At 52.2% G+C, this 13,828-nt stretch overlaps 1 protein-coding gene across 1 annotated transcript; it reads left to right on the forward strand.

Moving 5' to 3' along the window:
* Nucleotides 1–8,953: 8,953 nt before the first annotated feature.
* On the forward strand, nt 8,954–12,896 carry DLX6 (distal-less homeobox 6; the record flags this gene model as incomplete). Its single annotated transcript, XM_082662213.1, has 3 exons — nt 8,954–9,395; nt 10,643–10,836; nt 12,645–12,896. 3 exons carry the CDS (start codon nt 8,954–8,956, stop codon nt 12,894–12,896), a joined length of 888 nt encoding a protein of 295 aa, XP_082518339.1.
* Nucleotides 12,897–13,828: the final 932 nt, after the last annotated feature.

Genomic DNA, 13,828 nt, shown 5'->3' on the forward strand with positions numbered 1-13,828 from the left:
CTCCTCTAAGAATTCCTGGCTAATATTTAGAACATCAGCAATGTTGATCGATAGCTGTCCTAACAGACTGTCCAAAACTGTCCCAAACCAATCTCAAAGCTTCCTTGGACGGAGAAGGATCCCCATGAAGGCTCTTTGTCACCTACCTGGGGGCGTCTAACACCCACGTAGCCCTCAGAGAAAAAGGACCCCATTTCCCTGCATGGGTGGGGGGGGGGGAAGAAGTCTGCTCACGTTGCGTCTTTCTATTCCATATAGAATTAAGAGCTGGGCCCTTGTGGGATTCTCTTTTCCTAACTACTCTCTGAGGATCCCGCCAATTCTGCCGGGATTTGCTGGGTTCCAGTAAAACTTGGCGCACGCGGAGTGGGCTGTGATGGGAGGAAAAGGGAGGGGGACGCATCTCCTTTCTTCCAGATAATTGGGACCCGCGAAACGAGGAGGGGGTAGCCCTGTAGGGAGAGTTATTTACCGTCCTCCACCTGAAATAAGCAAGACCAATAACGAGCCGCGCTTTTCTCCCTGTTTACTCCATCCCCATTCAGCGATTGGCAAAACAGACCCTGAAGGCAAAGGCAATAATTGCTCCGCGCTCTCCTGACTAGGGAAGTGTGTAGGCATTCGAAGTGTACTAAAAATAAACGGAGGAGCGAGAAAATGAAAAGGGGACAGAGTGACAATTTGCCGCAATTAAAGCGTCTGCGCATGTTGCCGGAGGAGCAGGGACCCACAGTGGTTTTTGTTTTCCCAGGTCTGATGATGTGACTAACTCGTTAGGGAATTTTCGTCTCAGGTTGTGTGTATACGCGTGTGTGATGCGCCGGCGTATATTCAGCAATCGAGGAGGCCACTGCAAGGGCCGGGTCCGTGGGTCAGCCTGGGACCATTTCTGAGCCCTTGAAAACCCGTTTGTCCTCGGGAAAGAGCCGGGTCCAGCTCCCTCAGCCCTCCCCCTGCCCCGCCAGCCGGTCTCAAGCGAGAGCCTCTCGGCTAGCCCTCGGCCGCCACCTCTTCCAGGAACTTTGGGGCACGTTTTCAGCTCTAACTTTGGGGCACGTTTTCAGCTCTAAGGTGTCTAACCTTAAAGGGTAAAAACATAATAATGTTTTTATGTCACGCTTATGTCACCACCACCAGAAATGCAAAGGATAGGGAGTGAGGAGGGAGGGTAAGCGTGGCGGTTAGCCAAATCAAAGCTTGGGAGACATTTTGAAAGCCTGCTTGAAATATTACTCTTAATTTTTGGAAGGCTTTCAAGAAGAGAAAGGGGGTGGGGATGGAGAGGACCACAGCTTTCTCCTGTCTGTCACTGGAGCGTCCAAACAGAGAGGGCTCCAACCTCCCCGCACGCGAGAACACACAGTGGGAAATGGCTTCAAGATACAGTAGGGCTCTCTTTCCCTAAACCCTACCTGAGCCGTAAACTTCGCGAAAAGGGAGGGAAGGGGGAGTCCTGGTGTCAAAAATCTGCATTGCCTCGAACCCGGAGATCTGAAGGGTAATCCCAGGCCCTGCGCCTCTGCCTGGGCCTGGCTCAGGCCGCCCAGCCTCGCGCCCAAACTGGCGCCCCAAGTTGATCAGTCCCCTCCCCCTCCCCTCCCCCCACCCTTTTCTAGGACCACGGAAGAGGGTGGGGACGACACCGTGCAGCCACCGTCCAAGTCCAGCTTGGGCTGGCTTCAATGAAAACTGGCAAGCCCGGCGAGTCTCGCAGAAATTTTCTTCGACCCTAATTCAATTTTAAAGCGGATTTTTACTATTAAAATCGCTGCCGAGCAGCACATTGAATTAATCTGACTGTACGGTTTTAATTACAGTGAGGCTTTCTCTACAAATCTGTACAAGACAGTGGCTGGCTCTGGGAGGATCTCTGCCTCCTGAATTCCATTATCCGGCCCCACGTTCCCCGCAGACAGCGGCGCGTGGGAGCCAGATGCGGGCGCGGGCGTTCCTGTCGCCTTCTGCTTCTGCCCGCCCTCCGGCTCCTGTCCTCGCCCGTCCCTTCTTTCACCCCAGCCCCGAGGGGAGCCCTGGACGCCCGCCTGTCTGTTGGCTGCCCTGAAATCCCCAATCGCTGTACTCGCTTTTAAACTCTTGGGCCCAAGACCTTTGTGCCTCCAGAGCCTCCTTCTTAAAATGACTCGTTTGTCCAGGGAGGGTGACCGCTTTTGTAACTTTTTAAAGGGTCCTCCAGCTTCGACTTGGCAACGCGATCTAGGTGTTTGAAGGGAAAGCAGGCTAAGGGACAGGGGGCAGAGGGGAGAAAGTGGTAAAGAAAACTAGTGGGAGGGCCACTAGGTTTGGGGTCTAGCAATCCCCCTAGGCCCCCAAGTAAATACAGGTGCAGCAGGCCTGCTGGCAAACAGGGCTGCTTCTATCAGCCTTAGTTCTGTTTGTTCGCTGAACAACTAACACTGTGGGGCAGTGGTCCCTAATGAACACGATGGAAAGAAAACTTGAAGAGAGGTAATCTCAAAATGAAGCAGATTCACACCCATTCTCTCTCCTGTTCACTCTAATTTTTCTTCTCTGTCAAACTCCCTTTCTTTCTACATCCTCTGCTTTTCCACTCTCTCTGTTTCACCTCCACCCAGAATGTGGGAAGAAAGATGGTGAGCCCAAATAGGAACCCAGATGTGTGTCCAAATGGACACAACTCTCAGTGTGTAGAGAAGCAAAGACTTGGAGCTCTGAGGGAGGGGACTCGCTTGACAGACAGAGAGGGAGAATTTTTGCTCTCTGCACAAAATTAGTGAAACCTACAGAAAAATACTATTTCATTCCCCTGGGTGGGATGGGGAGGGCTTTCTTTCTCCTAGAGTTATATAAAAGGGATTTTATTGTGAACAAAAGAAAAGAGAAAGGGCATAGTTAGGGGAATGAGTTTGTTTTAACAACCCTCACTTCTAAGGGCTCTCAAACTAGTTGCCCTCTAAGGAAAGTGTTGCTAAAACCTAATAAATTACCTTTCCACTTATTGGGATGTTAGAAAATAAAGGGAATAAGAAGTGCCTATGTACAGGCATGAGCATGAAAATCACCAGAGCATTGACATCTCAAGGGTAGTCAGGTACAGAACAACTCTGTAATGAAAAATGGTTTTCATTTCTTTTTCTGTTGTAACTAGAGAACCATCTAAGAATTCACATGATAGCAAGAGGATGTGCTCCATCCCAGGTTTTCTGAAGAGTTGTCCCAAACCTGGCTCTCCTTTAATGTTCAGGCATTTGCTGTGACTTTGTTGTTGTTACTGCTGATGAAGGGATGCAGGAATTAAAACAGAGGATGCTTCGAGGCATTTAGGAAGACGCTTGGCCAGCTATATTAACTCCTTATTATGCCTAAAAATAGTCAGCCATTTCCTGTTGATGCTTGCTCCCTGCCACTCCGGGACTGCATTTATCCTCCAATGGTCAGGGGTCCTGGTTTCCAAAGACTGGCTTGATTAAAGCTGACTTCTAACACCTCTGCCTTCCACCTTCCCCAGCTACATTTCCCAGCAGGGCAAATACGGGGGGCTCAGCTTTGGTTTATCTGACAGATTAAAAAGACAAACAGCACCATTTATCTTGTTCTAATCTAAGTATTCAAACACTGTTGAGTTCTTTTTTTTCCTGGACAGAGAGAAAGAAGAGTATTTGTGTATTATTACAGAGTGGGGTCCTATGCTTGATAAAAGAGAGGAAGAAAGGGAGGGAAGGAGGGAGGCTCAGTATACAGCCTCAACCTCAGAACTGAGGAAAGCAGAAATATGTGTTTTTCCACTCCCACCCCACCCCAATCCATTCTAGGCCCAGCACATTGGCTCTGTCTGTTAGGAGAGCTTTGGATGATCAGAGCCTGGAAATGGGGTCAGGGAGAGGCAAAAGGTGTTGAATTTGAAAATCTGGTTGGACTCCAGGTTCAAAAAGACCTGGAAGAGGAGCCTCTAAGTTGGAACATTCTTAGTTACTACTCTCCAAATTGGACAGTCTAGAAAAAGTCTGTGAAGCCCTCAGTAGGTACCACTGGCCCTTGTGGGCCCTTGCCATCCATGTTGGGGTTTCTAGCTGTCTGTTCTTGGGCCCAAGACTGGATAGATGAGAGAGGTGTTGTCCCCAGACTTCAGTGAGCCTCTTTCCGAGTGAGGAGTAAACAGGGACCACTTTTTAGTTGCATTTGGGGGAGCCTAGGAGGGGAGGGTGCTAATATGGCATTATAGTTTTGTCACTAGAGAAGACAATGCCGTAATATCAGTGCTTTCTTGAAGAGTCTGATACTTTTGACTACTACTGAAGATGCCATCACTGGCCTGGGCTAAGAAAGGGACAGAGGCAGCTCTCGTGTTCCCCCCACGCTTTCCCAGGTGTGTGTGTTGGGGGAGGGGGAAAAGGTGCCTGGGTTTCCAGGATATCGAGCACGCTTTTCCTACACACATACACAAACAGCATTTTACGCTGAATGGGGTAAAGACTAGCAGGAATTTCTTTTTTTCCACCAATGCCTCCCGTTGAGAAGGGGGTTCTTAGCATGGCCATGTAAATCAATACCGAGTTATTTCTTTGAATTCAAAGGCTATTTATCCAGGTCTAATTTCTTTAGAATTAACGTGATAACTGAGCCTAACTTAGCAACCAAACCCAGCCAGGCCCTGCCTGGCCTGAATGTATTTCTACAGCCCGAGGAGGCTGCAAACCCTCCACCTCTCCACCGGCACCCAATCTACCCCCTGACCTATGCGCGCTGCAAACACTAGTCCATAGATAGAACGGCTGGGGACTTTCCACCCAAAGAGACTGCTCCTCCCACGGTGGCCCTGGGTGCGTTGACCCACGCACAGGGTCTAGCGTTGGCAATCAGTTGGTATTTCTCTCTAAATAACACTGACGGCCGGAATACAAGCCCCAACACCTCAACGTCTTAAAAAGCAAAAGGCAGTTTAGGCCTCAAACCCTGCCTCTTAAAACTTTTTAGTGAATATGACCCTCACCTACTATAGGCCCTAAAAGAGACTTAGGTCTCCAGATTGCCGGCTTTACTTCTGTTTTGAATGATAAAAACTTCTTAGGTCTCACCTGCCCTCCTCCTCCAACCCCCAGGGCTGGCTCGGGTTCCCCAGCCAGCAAGACAAAGAGGTTGGAGCCAGGACCGGGCTGGCGGCTGGCGACCAGCAGGGCGCAGGGGCCTGGAGCCCCTGAAGTGTGAGTCTTCGCTTCGAAGCCCTGAAGAATCCGGGAGTTCTTGACTCTCAATGATGGGCTGGAGGTGCCGGCTGGACGAGAACAAACCAGGGGCGACTTGCCTTAGCTCATTACCGCCGCCCATGACACTGGGCGAAGGACTTGGCAGCCCAGATGCCGGTTCATTTGGAGAGAAGAGGCCGAGGGCAGCGGGCCCCCTGCCTCAAGCAGCCACTGAGCGCCGAACTCCTCGCACCGAGGTTGGTGGCAGAGGCCACACGTGGCAGCCACTCGCCGCGGGCCACCTTGGCGCACTGTGTGGGACCACACTAGCTCTCTCGCTAGCTATTCCCAGGACTAGCTGGAAAGCTGGACGCTCAAGCCTGCAGTTTGGATTCTACCCTGCAAGCGCGCACAGAGACCTCTATCAAGCTGGGAAGAACCCCTCGCCCTCGTTCGCTCCACTCCCCAACCCCTGGCTGTCTGAGCCCATTCTGGGTCGCTCAGCAGGTCTTTACCTTACGCAAAAACTGCTGCCTCGGTGCAGCTGCATGCTTGCTCCCCTGGAACACAGTCCTGGGATTTTATCCTCTATCTAATGGGGGAGGGATGAGAGCCCTGTAACTACTACTCGGACGATTCCCGCCCTCCGGGCTTCCTTGGGTATTAAGCAAACAAGAAAAAAAGAAAAAAAAAAAAAAAAACTTTGCAAAGAGAGGCTGCTACGCCCTGGATCTGGTGCTCAGTGCAGGGACCTTCCCGGGCCCGGCCACAACTCGCCCCGCTCGGGGTGAGGCCAGAGTCGGGGAAGTCGACAAGGAAAGCAGTGCACCTGCGAGCAGAAAGAAACACACATGTACGGAGGCGGGGGCGAGGGGGGCCTTCACCGTGTTAACAGCAAGCTGCAGGGGATAAAGCAATAAAACTGCCACGTCTACCTGCTGGCTCTGAGGACATTACAAACAAACTCGGCGCGCAGCCCGGGTGCACCGAGAGCACGCCAGCGGAGGGGGGAACCTTCTCTTTTCCTGACTCTCCCTTCTCCACCCCCACCCCACCCCCAGATATACACCCTACACACATCTCCCCCTTACCCAGCCCACCTTTCATTTTCCTTGAAGCCTTTTTTGTTGTTGTTTTAATTCACTGCCGATTTGTAAACGCATGGATCGGGTTACTGGTTCGCGTGTTAAAGTGCACCTCTTGTTAAAAGGAGAGGAACAAGGCACACCACTTAAAAATGAATTCAGAGTTACTGAACCGGCTCCCGAGGCTCAAAAAGTTAAGCGCGGCAGGCTAGGAAAGGGAGGGGGAGAGGAGAGTAAACGCTGCTGCCCGGGGAACCCTGGAGAAAACCCACGGGCAGCGAGTTTCAGGTCATCTGATAAAATGGAGGAAGGAAGGAAGGAAAGAAAGAAAAAGAAAAAGGCAAACTAGTCTAGCCACGCTTTGAGACCCGGGGCTGGGAGCTGGGAAAATCAATTAGCATAAGCTGCTATCGCTCCGCGTAACTTGTAAATAGAGTCCGAGCTGCCTATCCGCAGTCACCTTTTCTGAAGTTACGGGGGCAAGCGGCACCACTAAATTCTCCGTTTCTCGGCTTCCTTGGGTCACACATCCTATGGAGTCCAAGCAAATAGGGTGCAAAGAAGGCCCCCGTAGTTTTCCCAGAGGAGACCCACACTCGTCCCCGCAACCTCTAGACACTTTGGCCCGGAGTTGTTAGATTGTACATTTCTCGGTGTGGCCAAAGGCTCGCGGCTTGGATCTATTCGCAGACTGAAAGCTGGCGCCGAGCCCATGGGGGTCTGCATACCTTGCCCCCCAGTCCTGGTCCATTGGCAGTGCCGACTCCCGGAGCATCCCCGCAGTCCCAGGTCGGGGACCCGGGCGCGGCCCGGCCAGCCCTCCTCGGCGCCAGGTCCCCAGTCCAGCTCTCCTACCTGGTGGCTGGGCCTGAGCGGCACGCTGGGGCTCCTCTGTCTCTGCTCGGCTGCCTCGACCTGAGTGGGTCTGGAGACTAGAGGGAGAAAGGCTAGATCCGCAGCCCTGGGCGGCTCCGAACTTAATGTCTTTCCCCAGTCCATCTTTGAAAGAGAAGTGGTTCTACCACCTGGATGTGCGGATATAAATCCCCTTGCAAATAATAAATGGATTAATAATAACAAGGTATGAAGTTCTTTTTATAGAAAAAAAAGGAGAGAATTGAAACTAAATGCGGCAGTTAGACAACCATTTTGATAAGAGGATAATTGAGGCGACACTGGTGTATAATTAGAGGATAATTTATGCTATATCCACTTTTATTCCACCTCCCAAAATAAACCCAGTCCATAATCATTACAGGCAAATTGTTCTGAATTTTATAGCAGCAATTTGAACAAAGTACTGCAGTTAATCATGGGAGATTTTTGTGTATTCCTGATTAGAACTCTAATTGCCTCCTTCCAGAAAGTAAAAATAACTGTAAAACGACTCTATTTTTATCATTAACAATGTTGACAATAAAATAAAATCAATTGGAATTGTAATCGAGAGACAAATTTAGGACGAAGGCACTTTTACTTGGGTAGTTTATATTGTAATCAAGATTTGCCAGACCACTAACCGCATGTATCATTTGCATATATTTGAAAGCATTACAGTAGCTTCTGTTTTCAATAGGAAAAAATGCATTACTGTCAGTCCTCCAACGATTTGCTTTTAGAACAAGCTGCGCGTTCTGGGGAAAAAAAGATTTCTCCCCCCCTTTTTTTGTTCACTATATAAGAAATAACGACCTGAAACGACAGGAACCTCGCCAGAATAGGGTCTGATTTTTCTTTTTCTTTACTACCCCCCCATGGGGTGGGGCCCAGGTGTGGGGGGCTCTTCTTCCCTCTGTGGTTTCAATAAAGTACGTCTAGAAAAATCCACGGTGACAGGGGGCTCCCACGGGACTGCAGTGGGACTGGGGGCGGGGGGAGGAGGTCAAGGGAGGGGGCCCTGCTTTAAATGCGGAGGACACTGCTTCTGAGCACAGGCAGCCTGCTAGGGTGCAAGGGGACTGAGAGAGAGCAGCCCTCTGCCAGGCTGTTCCAGGGCTGCGGTATAGGGAACTGAGGCTCCGGGTTTGGGGGCTCGAGCTGCGGCGGGAGGCGTCGGCGACAGGCCGGGCGGAGGCACCTCCCTCCCCGGAGGCCCTGTGCGCGGAGCTGAGCGGCCCCCGGCTGCAGCTCGGGGCTGGGATTGGAGTTGCCGAAGGTAGGCGAAGAACTCGGCGAGCCGCGCACACACCAGTGGAAGCCGTGCGCCGGTGACGTCAGGGGGCGACTGACCAATGGGGAGGCGCTGCCCTTTGGAGACAAACCGTTCGACTCGTGGCGTCTGCATCAAGTCTGAAAGCAGACGCGCAACTTTCGCAGAATCCACCTTAAAATCTCTGCCTTAAACTGCACCAGCCCCCAAAAAATCCAAGGGGGGAAAAGAAGGGGGGGAGAGCAGATTCCCCCCTCCCCCTCTCCTCTCCCATCCCTCCCCCTTCCTCCTCCCTTTGAGTTAACAAGGCCCCGCTCACTATATCTCTTTATATTAAATATATATATATTAGAGAAGAGCGAAGGAGAGGGAGAACCACCTCCGCCCCCTCTCTCTCTTTTTTAAATTTTTATTATCATTATTATTATTTTATTTTTATTTTTATTTTGCAAGGATCCCAAGAGCTAAGGTGGCTGCAGAGGGGAGAGCGGCGCGAGCCAAGTGGGGGAGGGTGGAGGAAACCCGGGAGAAGGCTTTCTCCAGCCCCCAAAGTTTTGATGATGACCATGACTACGATGGCTGACGGCTTGGAAGGCCAGGACTCGTCCAAATCCGCCTTCATGGAGTTCGGGCAACAACAGCAGCAGCAACAGCAGCAGCAGCAGCAGCAGCAGCAGCAACAGCAGCAGCCGCCGCCGCCGCCGCCGCCGCCGCCGCCGCCGCCGCCGCACTCGCAGCAGAGCTCCCCGGCCATGGCAGGCGCGCACTACCCTCTGCACTGCCTGCACTCGGCGGCGGCGGCGGCGGCGGCGGCCGGCTCGCACCACCACCACCACCAGCACCACCACCACGGCTCGCCCTACGCATCGGGCGGCGGCAACTCCTACAACCACCGCTCGCTCGCCGCCTACCCCTACATGAGCCACTCGCAGCACAGCCCTTACCTCCAGTCCTACCACAACAGCAGCGCGGCCGCCCAGACGCGAGGGGACGACACAGGTGAGAGGCCGCTGGGGCAGCTCGCTTCTCCCGCCTCCCGGCTGCCCCCTACCCCGCCCGCCCCGTTTACTTCCTCAACGCCGGGGCCTCCGCCGGCCCCCTCCCCCAGGCGGCCCGGCGCGCCCCCGGCCAGGCCTCGTGCGCGCCCGCTCTCCTGGCGCCGGCCTGCCGGCCTCGCCCGGCCGGGCCCCTTCCCTCAGCCGCGGACCCTCGGCTTCCTCGAGGCTGGACCCGTCTCGCTCCCTCGTCTCTGGCGCGCCGCTCGGGCCGCGCCTCCGGCTCGGCGCGGGCTTCGCTCGACCTGTTGGTCCGCACTGCGCTCTCCAGCCCGCTGGGTCCGTGCGCCCTTTGCCTCTCTCCTCCCCTCCGGGTTGTGAACCGCGTTTGGCAGGACTGGGGACATTTCTGGGCCGGAACTGGGGAGGGTGTTTTGCTCCCCAGCCTAATCTGGGCGGCCAGTGGCCTACTTTGCGTGAGGCGCCCAGTGCGCTTCGGTGACCCGGGGAGAAGCTGGCGTGGCCTCCGGCTCTGGTTAAGCTGGTGACAACTGGGCTCTTTCCCGCAGGCTTTGAGGTGTCTCCCACACCCACCCCTAACTGGGCCCCCTCCCTTGGGTTTTCGATACACTGTTGGCTGCTCCTTTGTTCGTGGAGGTGAAGCCCAGGGCTCAGCACCCTTGGGGGACAAAGTTGCCGCGTGAGGCTCAGCCTGCTCGGGTGCTGGTCTGAGCGGCTCGTTGTGTTTTGTTTGGGGTTTTGGTCCCTCTCAGCAGAATCATTTTTGAACACACCGAGGGATCTTGATGCACCGGGCTTGGAGCTAGTGACATCAAGCCAGCTGGCCGCAAAATCACTAGGGTGGCTCAAGCACACCTTAGGGCACTGTAAAGCCAGGCCGAGGGGCCCCGCTCCGCGGAGAGAGCAGTCGCCCAGCGGCGCCGCGCGCCCCAGAGAGCGGCTGGCGCCGCCTCCGCTGCGGCAGAGCTAGGCTGTTTGCCCCAGGGCCCAGGGCGCTCCCTCTGTACGGCCACCGCGCATTATGAGAGACAGAGTCAGGGTCGGAAAGAGGCCTTTGCAGCCGCTGGGAGCACCCGGGCACTGTGAACCCAGAGAGGTCAGGGTGGCGTGGGGACGCTTCGAGGAAACTCTTATTGGCTTTGGGAAGACTCGGCGCAGGCCAGGCCAAGCTCAGGGAGACTGCAGCAGTAGCCTCACGGGTGACCGCTCCTCTGTATCCTTTGTTTGCAGATCAACAAAAAACCACAGTGATTGAAAACGGGGAAATCAGGTTCAATGGAAAAGGGAAAAAGATTCGAAAACCTCGGACCATTTATTCCAGCCTGCAGCTCCAGGCTTTAAACCATCGCTTTCAGCAGACTCAGTACCTGGCCCTTCCCGAGAGAGCTGAACTGGCAGCTTCCTTAGGACTGACACAAACACAGGTAATTCCCGAGAAGCCCGAGTATTCCTGAAATGCTGACCCCACTTTCAGATTGGGCAGGGAGCACATCAGGAGGAACTCTTGGCCTAGTCAACCAAGGATGGAAGGAGCTTAATGACAAATGCCTTTGCTCCAGTTACGCATTTTCCCGGGACAACACAGTTTGGAATAAATGACCTGGTGTTGAATACTGGATTGGATTTGCACATCCTCCCAACCCTCGACGACCCCACCCCAGCCTAGTGTCCTTTGGCGACCAAACTGATAGTTTAATCGAGTCCTGTTCCAGAGTAGAACAACACAAAAGAGAACAAGCAGGAGAAAGAGAAAAAGATGTTCAGGTCAGGAGACAGAATAAGACCCATGTTTCTTAAGGATCTTTTTGTGGGCCCTGGGACTTAATAAGGATTTCAACTCATTGGCATTGAAAGAATTACGAAGTGAAAGGGGGGTGTGTTAGCCAGACAGGCATAGGTTCCAATAGGATTTAGTAAGGGGACCAAGGCGCAAACTCTTCATCCTAGGATGCGTGAGGTGAGTTTTTCTGAAAATTGCCATAAACTCAGTGGTTAAATCGTCCTGGTTGACTGGTTGATGCAGGCTAAGGTACCTCCCTGGATCACAGAACTTGGGAGCAATGGCAGAGCTGGAGATCAAAGAGAAACGTGCCCAAATTACAGCAGGTGAAGCCTCAGTTAAGTACAGTTGCTGAAGTTCTCCTGTCCTACTAATTTGAAAGACATATGGGGCACTTCAGACTTCACAGGAAGAGGTTTAGGCAGGTGTATTAGGACCCTGGTCATAAAGCCGGGCTGCAATCACCTGTGGTTTTTGTCCTTGTCGATTAACTTAGCTGCATGGGGTGGTAGGCCTCATCTGAAATGGGTGATCTTCAGCAAGGGGACTTCAGGTTTTATGAGACTCTTGCTGGGGAGTGATTCTGTGGTGCCTTAGAACAGATGCTCCTCAAGCTCTTCTTTTCAATTCAGCCTGCTTTCTCTTGCCATGTTGCCACTGGAGCCATGTCTAAAGGGATTCCTGCTACTCAGTAACTTGTATTCCTCTTGGAAAAGCAGACTCCTAGGGCTAAGTAATTTTAAAGGTAAAGGAAGCTGTACCATAGGATGTCCTTTTTCAAATACAGTAGATCTGGGATGTTAGCTTAGATATGCTCCCGTCTTAGATTCCTGGTTCGCATTTAACTTTCCGGAGCCCTTTGACTTTTAGTGACTGCACTGACAATCATGACCACAGTTTGACTGAGCAACATACAAAGTAGGGAACGAGTGAGGCACAGTCCCTAATCCCTGCAGGATTATGTCAGAAGGAAGATGCTCCATGTACAGTCTGTGGCCTATGCAGTATATGCATAGATATAGTCAAGGCATCTGGTTATAAATGGACAGGCTTTCATCTGTTCTTAGTCATTTGCACACAGTACACGCAGAGATGCCAGGCTATTTGAGGAAGTGCATTCAGTTGGCTTTCCGTTTAAAACTACTCCTTTAGACTTTGAACCCAGCTATTTCATTCGTCTTTATTCTTGTTTTATTCTTATTTATGCTGTTGTTTCAAACCTAGGCTTGCATCTAACTGAAGAGTTACAATGACTTTAGGTATCCGGACAAGATACCAAGTAAATGGTGGGGGTGGGGTGGGGTTGGGGAGAGGGGAGCGGCTAGAAAGAGGTGGAGGAAGGCGGGGTCTTGAGGGCTTGGCGTTCGCGGGTTTGTTTTTTTTTTTCTCCCAGCTGTAGGCACTGGTTCGATGTTTTTCGGGCCTAATGATGGCTGCTGCGTTTCGTTCCAGGTGAAGATATGGTTTCAGAACAAACGCTCTAAGTTTAAGAAACTGCTGAAGCAGGGCAGTAACCCGCATGAGAGCGACCCTCTCCCAGGCTCAGCGGCCCTGTCGCCGCGCTCGCCGGCGCTGCCTCCGGTGTGGGACGTTTCTGCCTCGGCCAAGGGCGTCAGTATGCCCCCCAACAGCTACATGCCCGGCTATTCGCATTGGTACTCCTCTCCACACCAGGACACGATGCAGAGACCACAGATGATGTGAGTTATCCGAGGGAAATCGATACCCTAGGGAAACGTCTGAACAAGGCAAGGAGGATCCGGGACCTGCTTGCATCTGCCAAACCGAGCCAAGGAGCAGGCTTGGGAGGACTCTTATGTGTGGCCAGACCGTCTGGGTGCTTGCTCCCTCTCTCTCTCCTCTCCCTTCCCCTCAGCCTCTCTCTCTCTCTCTCTCTCTCTCTCTCTTCCTTTTTTTGCCTCCCTCCTTCCTTCCCACCTTTTTTTTTTTCATTTCCTTTCTTCATCTGCCTTTTCCCTTGAGCAGCCTCAGTAATTGATTTTGCATCTTAGAGAGAGAGAAGGAGAGATAGAGGTACAGAGAGGATGGGGGGGACTGGTTTCTGTGCCAGCACTCCTGAAACCTCTCACTGTAAGGATATTTTCCCATACCCCTTGGGATCCAGGCGCTGAGCCTCTTTTTCTCTTTGGGAGTATCCATCAAAAGGACTTTTTTTAACAGACATTTTCCCCCACCAGAAGAATCTGCGCAAACATGGCAGCGTTTTTACTTGTTTAATGAGCTTAAGACATTACATGATGAAAGAGAAGCATTTCGGACTCCTGCATTTTTATTTACAATCCCAGACTGACGAAAGAAAGAAAGAACGAAAGAAAGAAAAAAAGAGAGAAAGAAAAAAGAAAGAGAGAAAGAAAGAGGGAGGGAGGAAGGAAGGAAGGAAGGAAAGAAAAAAGAAAACCTCACATAACAGCCCTACTCTAAGGAAAAATCAGCTGTAAGATTAGAACGTTGCCACAGAGGGAACGCTGCATGTTTTATCAAAATGCAATGAGCAAGAATGATGATTTAAACAAAACAAAACAAAACCACTTTTCCCCCACCCCTACCCCCAAACCCTGAACTGGAATCAGGAAAGACAGAGGAAACAACCAAAATCACCATTCTATTGCTTTGAC

The sequence above is a fragment of the Grampus griseus genome (assembly GCF_964374135.1).
Source record: "Grampus griseus genome assembly, chromosome: 9".
Lineage (NCBI taxonomy): Eukaryota > Metazoa > Chordata > Mammalia > Artiodactyla > Delphinidae > Grampus > Grampus griseus.